The sequence below is a fragment of the Chenopodium quinoa genome, unplaced genomic scaffold, assembly GCF_001683475.1.
Source record: "Chenopodium quinoa cultivar QQ74 unplaced genomic scaffold, ASM168347v1, whole genome shotgun sequence".
Taxonomy (NCBI): domain Eukaryota; kingdom Viridiplantae; phylum Streptophyta; class Magnoliopsida; order Caryophyllales; family Amaranthaceae; genus Chenopodium; species Chenopodium quinoa.
This window is the reverse complement of record NW_018742204.1, coordinates 12,330,555-12,345,064: the sequence shown is the minus strand read 5'-3', so window position 1 is coordinate 12,345,064 and position 14,510 is coordinate 12,330,555. Positions and strand designations below refer to the sequence as shown.

At 32.6% G+C, this 14,510-nt stretch overlaps 1 protein-coding gene across 1 annotated transcript; it reads right to left on the bottom strand.

Annotated features, from left to right (window-relative positions):
• Nucleotides 1-373: 373 nt before the first annotated feature.
• Nucleotides 374-2,843, bottom strand: LOC110718745. Its single transcript, XM_021897645.1, has 4 exons — nt 2,759-2,843; nt 1,554-1,625; nt 1,016-1,453; nt 374-899 (listed from the first exon to the last, which is right to left on the bottom strand). The coding sequence occupies exons 2-4, from the start codon at nt 1,608-1,610 to the stop codon at nt 648-650; spliced, it is 747 nt and encodes a 248-aa protein (XP_021753337.1). The 5' UTR covers nt 1,611-1,625; nt 2,759-2,843; the 3' UTR covers nt 374-647.
• Between the last annotated feature and the right edge of the window lie 11,667 nt (nt 2,844-14,510).

Here is a 14,510-nt window from a genome sequence, read left to right as displayed (position 1 = left end):
ACTTTTATTCATTTCAGAGGTATTTTTTAATAACGTTAACCTATATTTATATTAGATGTACAATAATTATTTATAAATAATTAACAGAATGGAAGGATTGGAAGCCTCGCACCAATGAATGCCAGTATTTCTAAATCATTAGGTATAGGTTTTGAGTAAGACCACTCAAGACTGAACGGGATTGATACTTTGATACAATGATCATCAAATACATTAAACTGACTATATTTGGATACAATTATCAGTACAACAAATGCATGGTGCTAGGTTTAATTTACTTATATGTCTTAAATTAACACTTCTTATGTCAGGAGTATAATATTTGTAAGCGTTGTAATTTGTTGTAATTTTAGAGGTACACCATGTTATCAACAAACACTATAACAATTGGAACCACTGTATCCCATAATATAGGAGCTCCCAAAATATATTCAATAAAAGGATCATGTTTCAAAATGCAATCACACGAGCTTCTATAATTAGTAGTACAAAACCTTACAATTGAAAACTCCAAAATAATAATTATAAGTAGAACAGATCATTAAGATATTGTCCTATTACGCAGAAACATAACCCAATGATCCTTTGATTGTAATGCTATTAATATCCAAAATACATGCATAAACCATCTTGCAAACTATGAAAGATCAAGTGAATGTAAGGGTAAACGATGGAGGATCCGTACCTTCCATCTCAACCAAAGCCTTTTCACCTTCTTTGACCCCTTCACCCTTGATCAGTTCCGTCACTCCTTTTTTGATGTCGCAACTCATGATCCTGTGTTTGCTATCAAAACTCATTCGCATTGTTCCTTTCCACCACTTACTCACATGCATTTCAACTTCTGTCGGGTCTTCATGGTCTTGGAAATGGGCAAGGGCAAAGGACACCGGAATGTTCTGATTTAGATTAAACATATAAAATTTAAATAGGTTAGGTTAAAGACATCAAATTAATATCATTCAGAAGCATAATCACAATGTCTTGAAAATTGGATAGGTTAGGATAAACTCACAATTTTAGGTTTGTCCATGTAACCCTTGGAGAAGGTGAATTCGAAAAAAGGTGTCTTAATTAAAATCTCCCTGGGCACATACTCAGTAGAGATAATATCACTGTCACTTATTGAACCATCATTGTCTATTAGAACAAATGAGTCCACAACAGTGATTTCTGTACTGCCTCGCCAAATCCTAACCATGTACAGAATTTTGTGATGGTCTTCTAAGGTTAATACGATGCGGTCATGCATTCTCAAGTTGTTTGAGGTGACGAACTCATTCCAGCCCCTTCTTAAATATGTTTCGAACTTCATTTGACCCGTAAACAAATGCCTTAACTGCACACGGTACACCTTACTCTCAGTATCCCGGTGAAGACTTAACACTCGATCTTTAATATCAAAATTGTTCCATACTTCTTGCACTTCTCTATTCATTCGGTCTGGAACAAGCTGTTAGCATATAATATTAGTTCAATACTACCAATGCATAAGGCTTTAAAAGAAACTTCCAATGAATGTAGAGTTTATAAAATACTCTTGGCAGACTAACCACTTTTGAAAACTTCTCAGGAGTATCAAGTATGACCTCAAATCGCCAAAGTGACATATTGGTTTTGTAGCACTGCATTTATGAATGTACAAATGTTAGGAATTGATAAAGTGCATGAGTTCAAGCAATAATTGATAATGTGTATTAAATACATTACAATTGCTAGGAATAAGGAATATATATATTACATAGTTCAAATTCCCAAATTAATGGCAACATGTGGGACAAAAATCCCCACTAAATTCACATACATTTGTAATATATAGAAACAAGAAAAATTGGGGTGAGATCATATATATGTAGAACACTGCCAATGATTTTCCACATATACTCGCAATAATTGATAATGTGTAGGAATAAGGAATATAAATATTACATAGTGAGGATTCCCAAGAATGGCAAAATGGGACAACAATCCCCACCAATAACCACATCTTGTTTCTTATTATAACAACAACAGCAAGAAACCAAGTTATATTAAATTCACATACAAGTATATAGTTCAAGATTGAAGCTCTTTGTACAAGTTTTATTCATAATAGAAGATCTTGCTAACACGCTATACAACAAGGTGACAAAATTATTCACGTATTTTAGAGAATATTAGACCAAATCACCATAACCAATAATTGATTAAAAGAGTCCACAATATCACATCCCAAATTGCCATAGCCCGTAGAAAAGCAGAGCAAAACATCAAATATGAAAACCGTTAGATTAGAGAGGAAATCTAATTGTGTGTCACTCCTTCTCATTCATCCTAATGATAATGTAGACAGCTAACAACAGATTGCCCTAGAATAAAGGATAATTGTAGTAAAATATAAAGTAAAATAAAATAGACATGAGATAATATTCAATTTCTCAAATAATATTCAATCATATCATAATAAAAACAGATCGGGTTGGAATTGGGTTGTCCTTGTATATTAAGGAAAACCGACTCCAAAAGGCCCCAAACCAAGCGCAGGACAACACTTGAACCAATTTATTGTGTGAATTCGTTCCTAAACTTCATTATCGCATCAATTGATAGTCGTAGTTGAAGGTGAAGGTGCATGCAATATAAAATTCATTACCAAACACAAGAATTCATACACTTTATGAAAAAACCCAAAATCCCGATTTGCTTCCTAATTTGGAAAGATTACTAAGTTTTAAAATTAAAGATGAAGTACAATTCGAAAGGTGAATGGAAGACGTACCTGGAACAACAAAAACAATCCCCACCTTTCGATTTTGCTCGCCTCTGCTATTACGGCCGCCAATTTCGAAGAGGAAGATGAAGAGATTCATAGAACTTTGAGTGAATAAGAATAAGGGTGGAGTTAGGGTTTTCAGCGAATGTGTCTGAATACGAATTTTAAATTGTTGATATTTGCCTTTTCAATCCGCACGTTACACGTACACAAATTGGGTGGATGGGGTCAATTGATTGAGAAACTCCCCTTTGCACGTGTCCGAAATTGGTGGATATATGGTGAACTGATTATATGTACTAATTAGATATATAGTTGTGTTTTAGTTGTGTTTTAATAATTTTTTTAATGCTATAATACAATAATATATTAAATCAATTCCTTACCTAATAATATATGAAATATAAGCGAATACAAATATTTTATTAAATAGGAATTACGGTCATTAATAGTACACCAGTATGGCAGTATATAAGCCGAATGTAGATCTAATTGGTTGTACTCATTGTTTGGTCACTTAATTGTTAAATGCATTTGACTTTTATGTAATAAAAAAACTTGGTTTCAATGCGTTGGTCTTTCTTTTGACTTAATTGGATTTGTGTAATTCATTTAACTTTCATTTGATTCAAAATGATCTGTTTAAATGTGATTGACTTTCTTTTAATTCTTAAATCTTTGTATGAATTTTTTTACTTTAATTTGCTTTTGTAGACGCATTTAACCTTCTCTTGATTGAATTTGCTTTTTATCAATGGATTTGTCTTTTATTTTACTTAATAACTTCTTTCTTAAATGCGTTTCACTTTCATTTGATTCAGAAATCTTTCTTGAAATCTTTGTTCCTTTCATTTGATTGGAAAAGCTTCGTGTGACTTTGTTTGACTTTCGCTTGATTATGAAACCTCTGCTCTTTGTGTTTGAATATCATTTGATTTCTTATTGAAAGACGTGCGACGTAAATAGTTTTGTGAAATGCTTTACACTTATGTCAACCATAAAAATTCATACCTGAAATACATAATTAAAGAGGTACAACAATATACGGGATTAATTATTTGATAATTAATTTGTCGTTTACAACTCTCGTAGATCTCTTGATTCCTCTCTCCAAAGGGTAGGGTTAGGGTTTTGATATTTGTTTGTAGTACGGAACCTTGTCGGCTTATTCAATACTTTAGTAGCGAGGAGATGGGGTCTTTGTGACTTATTCCATGTATATAGAGAGTCGTCCCTAGATTACACCCTAGATTCGTCCGTCTTTATATAGGGAGTCGTAGAGAGTCGTAGAGCAAAAGATAATGGCCCTGTTTGGTAGTAAGCTTATTGGGGGTATATTAGCTTATTTGACTAACTTTACCTAATTGACTAGTCAAACAAGCTAATACAAATGTTTTGAAAAAGCTTATTGAAAGAGCTTATTCCACTAAATAAAACCTGTTTTTGAAAAAACTCAGTTTAGGAGTTTTTTCAATTAGCTTATTCATTAATCATTGTGAAATGACATTTATAACCTCATATAATTTAAAATCCTATCTAATTAGCTTATTGGTCATTTCACATACTCAATCACCTTTAAGATATCAGCTACTTACCAAACACTTTTATATAATTAGTTAATACAACAAGTTAGTCAAATCAGTTAATAAAATCTGCTTCACCTTTCAGCTTTCAGCTTATCTCCCAAACAGGGCCAATAATCCATGAGATTTGTCCCTCTTTTTGTAGAGAGTCGTAGAGAAAAAGATAATAATCTTTTATGTATTGAACTCACTACTACAAAAAACCCCTAATAAGGCCCTGTTTAGATCACCTGATTTCAGCTGATATGGTCTGGTCTGGTCTGATATGATCTTATCTTATCTTATCTTATCTTATATTATCTGAACGTACTTATATTTTTTGATCTGATCTAATCTGAACTTATTTTTTCTGATCTGATCTGAACTAAACTTATATTTTGTGATCTAATCTGATCTGAACTTATTTTTTCTGATCTGATCAGAACTGAACTTATTTTTTCTGATCTGATCAGAACTGAACTTATTTTTTCTGATCTGATCTGATATGAACTTATCTTTTCTGATCTGAACTTATTTTTTCTGATTTGACTTATTTTAATTATTTCAATATTGTAGTTTTATTTTAATCAATATTAATGTTTTATTATTATTATTATTAATGTTTTATTATTATTATTATTAATGTTTTATTATTATTCTTATTATTATTATTATTATTATTATTATTATTATTATTATTATTATTATTATCTCCATCATAGGTAAATACTTCAATACTCTATGTCATTAATTTTATCATTTGTCAATTGTTTTTTTTTTTTGATAAAGTAGGAAAATATACATTTATTTGATTTCATGAATTTTACATTTGACCTAATGCAAGTAATATCGATGAAAATGTAAAGCACAATTAATATTTTATCTTCAGTTCATTTAATTTATTTCAAAAGGATCCTTTTGATTATACCTATCCAAATATTAACTATAACACAATAACTAGACATTAATCCATTGTATCAAAAAAAAAATCATTAACCCATTAATCAGTATAGTTAAAGTCCTAACCTTTTCGGTTGGATAGTGTCATCAGTTCATTCAAAAAAAAAAATAGTTGCTTAAAGTACTAGCCATTAATCCATTGTATCAAACAAAAAGTAACCATTACCTAGCCAATGGATTATGGAATCACAAAGTATATAAACAAAACTATAGGTCCCCATATTTGATAAAGAAAGGAGCAAACTACCCATGTAATGGATGTTACACCAAAACCGCATCAGATTGCTAGCTATCAAGTGAATCTAATGGTAAGACGCACCGCTTTTGGATCCGTACCTTCTAATTCAACTCGAAATTTTTCTCCGAGTTCAATCTCTTCACCCGCAACCATTTCTGGAACTCCTTTCCGGATAGTGCACATAGCAATTTTGTTGTCTTTTGTGAAGTTAAATCGCATGGTTGCGTTCCAAGTCCGGCTGGCAGATATTTCAAGATCTGTGGGGTCTTCAAGGCCCTCAAAATTTTTTCGAGCAAAGGTTACCGGAACGTTCTGCGTACCACACGCAACAATTTATAATCAAAAAAGGAGATGACAATTCAAAGAATTCACGTTAATTAAAAGCAAGTTAGTTAGCTTACAATTTGTGGTTAAATAATAATTATGAACTTACAATTTGTGGTTTCTTAAGGTATCCTTTGCTGAATGAGAATATGAACGATGGTGGCACGAACAAGCACTCCATAGGCACGTACTCAGTTTCATCCACATCACTTATTGTGCCGTCATTCTCTATTAGTACATGCGGGTCAGTCACTGTAATTTCTATTTCCCCACGCCATATTCGAACCCGATAATACATGTCATCCGTGTCCTCTAATAGCAGCAGAATGCGATCGAAATAGCGTATCTTGTTAGAGGTCACAAACTCTTCCCAACCCTTTCCTAAAGAGGTCTCTAACTTCCCTGAACCCTTAAAGTCATAACTCAACCGTACGGGGTACTCTTTGTTCTCAGTACCTCGGTGTAGACGTATGACACCTCTTTCACCACATTTGTTAACATGTCTCTTAGCATTTTTCTTAGCATGTTTCCTAGCCTGTTGCTTATTCCATATTTCTTGCAATTCCTTGTTCATTCGTTTTGGAATTACCTGACAAATTTTAAAAATGCCCCAAGTAAGTTCACCCAATGTCAATGTCTAAGGACCTAAGAAATAATTTTAAATCAATTTATGAGTGGGATACTAACCGGTTTGTTAAACATCCGATGATTATTGATTGTGAATTCATAACACCAAGCTGACATATTTTTTAATTTGCCACTAGCATATGGATGGAAAACAAAAAATAAAAACGAAGGACATATATGATTATTATTCTGTAGCTAATGGAATTGAAATAGAGTTGTCAGAAAGTAAATGTATATGTAAATGTATATGTAATTTTAGGTGAAATTGCCATATTGAGCTAGGGTTGTCAGAAAGTAGTAGCGTTATTACTTTTTTGGTAGATCTAAACCAATGACACCCTTTCTAGGTCCAATTGTTGGAGTTATTGGTGAGTAGTAGTTGATTACACATAATAGAGTAACAAAGTCAATCTGCGCAACCCAAAATCCGAAAAAAACAGAGCTTGACAACACATATTGCATCCAACGTTTTTAGTAATATCCGTAATTCTTAGATCCCATATTCAATTGGGCTTATTGACAACACATACAAAGTCAATATCTATGAATAATTCGTAATTGATCGCAAGAAAACATATTCAGATGCTGCATGTGTATTAGCTCTCCAATTTCGAACTTAAAAAGCTACTCAATTTCGCAAAATATATGAAAATCAGAATACTTACCAACAGATCATAGAATTATTATTAATACTACAACATTAATATATGAAGTATGAAAAAAATACGAATTTAGGTCATAATAGGTGGTACTTACCTGATCGGAGCACAAATTCGCTGAGGGGCTGAGGTAGAGGAGAATCGGAAAAAAGGGGAAGTCGAGAAGGTTGTAGTGTAGGTGATTTAGGGTTTTAAGTTTAAGAATTCAATTGGGGTAAATGTAGGTGAGTAATGGGATTTAATGATATCAATGTTTTTTTGTTGTTATTTTATTTTTTTAGTTACAACATGTGATACTTAACATTTGATGCAATTAGAACTTGTTACACTCGAATCGTCTGTCAAGAATTTGAATTTCAATTTTAATTACTGACTGATTGTTTTTTTTGGTTTTATTACTTTTAAAAATTAGTTTTGTAAATACCGGAAGCTTTATTTTTGTAATTTTATTTTTGTAATATTATAAGGGGAAAAAAATTTCAATATTATAATTCGGATTTTCATAACGGATCCAAATACCCGACTTTTAATTGGGATTGGTTCAAGAGAGAAATTTGGATCGAACGGATTGGGAAATTGAAAATTGAATTATATTTTTAGTAGTTGCGTTTAAGGAATCGAGCTGGAGTGTTTTTTTTTTTTAATTCCAAACATTAAGAGATATATAATGATCGATTAAATATATGACTTTGGATATTTTGAGATTATATGATAAATAAATGCTAATTACTTAATAATCATTTTGCAAAGAAGAAAATGTTAATTATTAGCAAAAATTGTTCCAAAAAATTATGACAAGCGAATCAATGTGGATCTTAGAGATGTCAATTTTGAGTGTTACTTGAGTTGCCTTCGGCAAGCTCGGGTAATTTTGAGTGTTCGATTTATATCTTATATTTGTAGTACTATATACGAAGTATTAAATAAGAAAAATTTATGCCAAAATTTATGATAAGTACGTGGATCAATGAGAGCTAACAAGTGTCATTTTATGAATTTGATATATTACATAAAATTTTCATAATATATTACATAAATACATAATATTTTTGGTTAGTTTTTAATATATAAATTTTATAGATTTAAAAATAAATTTGATTGACTTTGATTGATTCTAAATATTGAAAATGAATTCCAAATATTTATGCATACATGATAACTATTAAATATTCCATACAATTCTATAATTAATAATTCAACATTACTCCGTATCTAATATATGAAGATTATTCGGTTTTTTATAATCATTGAATTTTCATCATATTTTAATTTTATATAATTTATTCATACCTATATGCTATAATTTTTTAGTTTTAATTCCCTCCACAGAGTTAGAAAATAACTTTTCTTCAATAGAACATAATAATTTATTCGGTTATTTTTCACAATTTATTTGTTTTTCAATTAATTAAATAACAATATAAAAAATAAAAAAGAAGTAAAATATAAGAAATACAAATGACAAAGTACTATTCATATCACATTCCTTAATATTTGTATTAGCCATTACAGTCAGGGTTACTCGATCAGGGGTTACTTGAGTTTTTAAGTCAAGGGTTACTTGAGTTAGTCGATCAGGACTTACTTGAGTTTTTCAGTTACGAGTTACTCGAGTTATTCGGTCAGAGGTTATTTAAGTTACTCGATTAGGGGTTATTTGAGGGGTTCGGACAAGGGTTACTCTCAAGGGGTTTTCTCAGTTAAAGATTAATCAGTCAGGGGTTACACAAGTTTCTGAATCAGGGCTTACTCGAGTTTCTCAAAAATTGTGACTCGAGTAACCCCCGACCATGAAACTCAAGTAACCCCGAAAACTTAAGTAACCCCTGACCGAGAAACTCAAGTAACCCCTGCCGCATGGTACTACCCGGGATAGTGGTGTAGGGTGCAAAGTGGGTAGTCGGAAAAAGGATTTCGTGCAGGGTGGTCAGTGAAGGGGTTCCGGGAAGGTGGTGCGTGGGGTAGGGTCGCTGATGACGGAGTGGGAGGTGGCTGTTGGGGGTTTTTGTTTTATTTTTTTGATTTTTTTTAGTTAAAATCAATTTATTCATAAGAAAATTGTAAATAAAAAAAAAACAACTTACCAATTACAAAGTGACACATGTCATATTAACCTATTAAACTGGTTACCAACCGGTTTCATCCCATTTTTGGAAGATTAATGTCAAAGGTCTTATTATTGGGGGATTATCAAAAGGTGGTTATATTTATGGAGGACTGAGCAAAGGTCATAATATTCATGTCAATTTTTCCTTTTTTTTATTGTTAAGTTTATATATGAAAGTAGTTGAATACTTTAAAATAGAAAATGGACTTATAAGTATTGGGTCGAAATTTGGTTTGTAATTCGGTTTTCGGTTTTTTAAAACCCCAAACCAAATCCCATCCGTAATCCATATTTTTTAGTTTTGTAATTCATTGTATTATTCACCCCATGTCATACTGACATCATAGGAGTAGTAAAAAAGAGTTGATTAATTTATGGTTATCAGGGTTACGCAATTTAATATATAAGAGCCAAAAGCGATAGATAATTGTAAACTACTAAATGAGTACTTTTGGTACATTACATCATTCATTAAACTACTAATAATGAGAGTGATTAACATATAAGCATAAATACATAATAAAGTTCATCCTACACATTCAACACCAGCCTTCATCATGAATGGATGGATCCGTGTCAAGCCCTGAACCAGACCTCCAAGCTCCTACGTAATCATAATCATCATCTGGATCATTCACCTGGAGACCGTCCCACACTGGAGGAGGTGGGTAAACCCCAGGCTGCATTAATTAATTAAAACCTAATTAATTGTCATTAAAATAACGCCTAAATAGACTATACTATTAAAATAATTCTTGACAATCGTGTGTTTTTTTCCAACATATTAACATATAAACTTATTATTAATTTCAAAATTCAATACGAACATGCTAATTAGCTTTGACTTAAGTATGACGATGAATAATTATGGTCAAAATCAATATATAATTAAAAAAAAAAATTGTTATTCTTACCACGACCTCAACGACCATAACTTCACCGGTCAAACAGGAGCTACGGGTTGTGAAATGTGGTTGAGCAGCCTTGGTCCAAAGAACCACAAAACCACCTACAACATCATGGCCACTAGATGAATATTGATAGGAACCAGGTAGATGTTTGATCAAATCCCAAATTTGAAGATATTTTGGCCGAGCTTCGGTGATAATGACTGCAATTGGTTCATAACAAGAATACAACATCCGGAAATGGTCCATGAATGAAGGCCTTAATAGGTCCTTCGCATTCCAAAATAGCACATATGAACCTTCATGAAACACTTCAATTTTCCCCTCTGTTGGCAACTTCCCAGACAGTGACACACGGTGGTAAGTTACCCCATTCCTTTTGGTCACCCCCGTGAAAATTGACATGTGTAACGCAGACAATTGGGTTACAATCTTCGTCACATGAATTGAATTAGTAGTCGCACCAATGAAAATATGTCTTTCCCGAATCGGGTAAGAATAAGTGAAAGCCTTCTCTGAGTTAAAAGTTGGAACAAGGTCAAAAATAGGAACAATGTCCTTTGGAACAACTTCATTATCTTCAAATTGGTCGTTCTTAAGCCTGTAAAACCACTTAATAAATACCGACACCCCCTTATGTTGGAGATAACCATGGATATCCGACGGCAGGGGCATGTAAGCTGGCTTAATTTCGCCGTTAGGAAGCTTCATCAAACGTGACACCTTGTTTGCAGCAAACCTGTGGACATCGTTCATTACCAGCTCATCTCGGATGATGTTTGGGTCCACTGGGTTGTCTTCATTCAGGTGTTGGTGGCTTTCGTAGTACTTAATGCTATTGAAATCAATTTCGGGCCTCAATTGAGGCACATACGGAGTGAAGTACATAATGGGTTGGCCAGGGTGAAGGTGGACTGTGTCACGTATTCGGGGACGGGGGTCGGTAGCATATGATATCACAATATTGGTTTTTTGGACGTGAGCCATTGCTGGTTGTTTTTGAAGCTGGTTGTTTTTCAAGGGTGATACAGGAGATGAAAAAGTTGAAAACTTCCTTCCCGATGTAAATACAAATACTTGGTAATTGTTCTGACAAGTGAGGACATATTTCACATAAAATAATTAAAGTGGTTTGTCTTTATTATGGAAATAGGTATCTAATATAAAAATAGCAAAATATGTAACTTTATACTAGTATATATTAAAGGAGGTTATCACTGTCAATTTGATTATATCTACAAAATTTTATATTGTAACTTAGGGTTTATTAAATTAAGAGTAAATATTTAATTATTCAAAGTGTATCCAAATCTCAAGTAAATTTTGTTATTTATTTATTAATATATTGTCATGTTACGTACAATTCCTATTTACAATCCCATTACAAGGAATTATTTAAATATGTCATGTTACCTAAGTAGGGATGAACTATGATTTTTTTAGGTAAATGTATATTGTCGGATTTATTGAGACTAAGCTTGACCGCGTGTTAATTTATTATCACCATATATATCATTGAAATGTAATAATGTGTAGATTATAGAACTAGAAACAAGGTCAATTAATATTGCTAAGGATATTGGCCCTGTTTGGTAGTAAGCTTATTGGGGGTATATTAGCTTATTTGACTAACTTTAGCTGATTGACTAGTCAACCAAGCTAATACAAGTGTTTGGTAGTAAGCTTATTGAAAGAGCTTATTCCACTAAATAAGCTCTTTTTGAAAAAGCTCACTTTAGGAGCTTTTTCAATTAGCTTATTCATTAATTATTGTGAAATGACATTTATAACCTCATTCAATTTAAACTACCTATCTAAACTACCTACCCCACAATTAGCTTATTGGTCATTTCACATACTCAATCACCTTTAAGCTATCAGCTATTTACCAAACACTTTTATATAATCAGTTAATACAATAAGTTAGTCAAATCAGTTAATAAAATCAGCTAGTCAAAATCAGCTAACTAAATCAGCTTCAGCTTTCAGCTTTCTCCCAAAAAGGGCCATTACATTTTGTGATACTTGAGTGTTATTAGAGATCACAATGACCATGTGTTAGCTTTATGGAAAGCATATACGTTACTATGACTACTATCAAAGTTGTCATGTCATAATATTTAGCTTGAATCAACTCTAAATCTTCCATAATCTTCCCACAATTCGCACACGTGCATGAACAAAAAAATATAACCCTAACATCTACTGCTGTCATTGATAATGATACTATGTCATTTTCAGAGCATTAGTATAAATAATTTGTTTTATTTATTGTTAACGTGTGGTGAATTACCATAGATAATTTAGATATGCCTAACCAAAAACATATGGATAAACCACATTTGTTTTAAATAGTAAATTAAAATTAATAAATTAGTTGACAAAAACATCTCATCAACTTTATAATATTTTATAGTATAAAGTGTAAATGTAATTTCATTAAAATATTAACATAATAATAATTTAAAATTTAAAAACTGCACTAGAACTATCTATATCCACGTGTAAGGGGATTACACGTTGGATATTAGGGTTTTTAATTGGTGAATGTAGTCCCCTATTTAAACATTCATTATGTACTCCAATCCACATCATACTCTCTATTCATTCCTTCTGCTTCACCCATAATCCAAGGTCAGTTCACCCTTCCTGTGATCAACATGCCTTTGCCAAGATTAGCCGTTACAAAAACATGTAACCGTGTATATCTATATTTCCACCCACCACAAAGCCTAGAAGCCGAACATGATATCAACACCATGTTCTACCTAAGCCTGGATGAAAATAATGCCCCTGCTTTTGTTCCGAGACAAACGATTGCACAGATGATAATCCATCCTAGAATACCTACACCTGAAATATCCACTCTGAAAATGAGGCCAATGGACCTTCATCACGAGACCAGACCTGGTCACATTCCCAACTTTGAAGACTGCTATGCAATTCGAGGAGAGGGTAAGGCTGTCATCAAATGGTCTTTGGAAACTTAAACACCATCCCTCGCCACTTGCAACACCTTATTGATCCGAGTCCGGTGTTGGATTTATCCATACCACCGGTTCGGTTGTTCTATGATACTGTGTATCTTTGCATGGGTACGTACACCGACGCTTTTCAGGTGGTTGATCTCCCACTATATGAGTGCTTGGTGATTATCCAAATCTATAGGGCAAAGGACTCTAAGGAGAGGGGTCCTTTCAACATTGTTGTATTCGATCCCGTCTCGTGTCCCAGCTCTAATCCATTCTTGACCAATCTTCCTTTGGACACACGTATGGTGTGCTGGAATGTGCGAGGAATTTCTAGGGTGTCTTTATTGGAGAACTTTACCATGATGTATGAGGCTTTCAACCCTTCATTAGTTATCCTCTTAGAGACAAGGCACGTTCATGACAATGTGAATGATGTGGTCTCTAAATTGCCAAGGTTTAGAGTGCTCACCTCTTTCATCGAATCATGTTCAGGAGGTACGGCAATTCTATACAAGGATCACCTCATCCAGGCTATGGATAATCCCATATTTTCAAGTTACACTTTACAAAATGTTGTTATTCAGGTTTGTTAAATTAATATTCAATTGCTAATCATTATAATTTAATCAACCATTTTTTTAGCATCATTTACATAGATGAAACGTTAATTATTTCTTAAATTTTTAGGGTCGGAAAGATCATCTTCGTAACAAGATGATAATGTCCAACAAGAAGTTGAAGGGAAAACCGATTCGATTTGGGGGATGCTGGTGATTTTCCAAGTTCACGTGGCACATGAATGTTATCGGATTATTAATTTTTAAGTGTCGTTACTCGGCTAGTGGTATTAGTTAAATGTTTAAGATTTTAATTAAGTAATATGTGAAGAGTATGGTCAACTATTTTGGTATGTAGTAGTTTGACCCACCATCCTTGCAAACCATGTGATCCACGATATATTTCTAATGTTCTCGCATATGCATGATGTTTAAATTAAATTAGGTAGTACGATGTAATCCTTTGTTTTGTAATGTATTTATGTTATGTGGCTGTCTTATATTTTATTACAGATTGTTCTAAAATAAAATAAATTTTGACCACACACATATATTCGAAAAGTAATGTCTTTAAAAATTAAGGATAAATTATTTAGAATCATTACAAGTATTGAAAATTTTTAATCAAAAATAATGTACAGTCTTACAATGAAAAACATAGGTAGAATTCACTTTGTTGTATTATATTATTTAGAATACAATTTGTGTTACAAAAATAATTTGGATAAAAACCGAAATCCAATCCAATCCAATCTAAACTGAATTATCAATTCGGATTGGATCGTAACTATAAATCGTATCGGATCGGATTGAGATTTTTTGGAAATTCGGATTTTCGGATTAG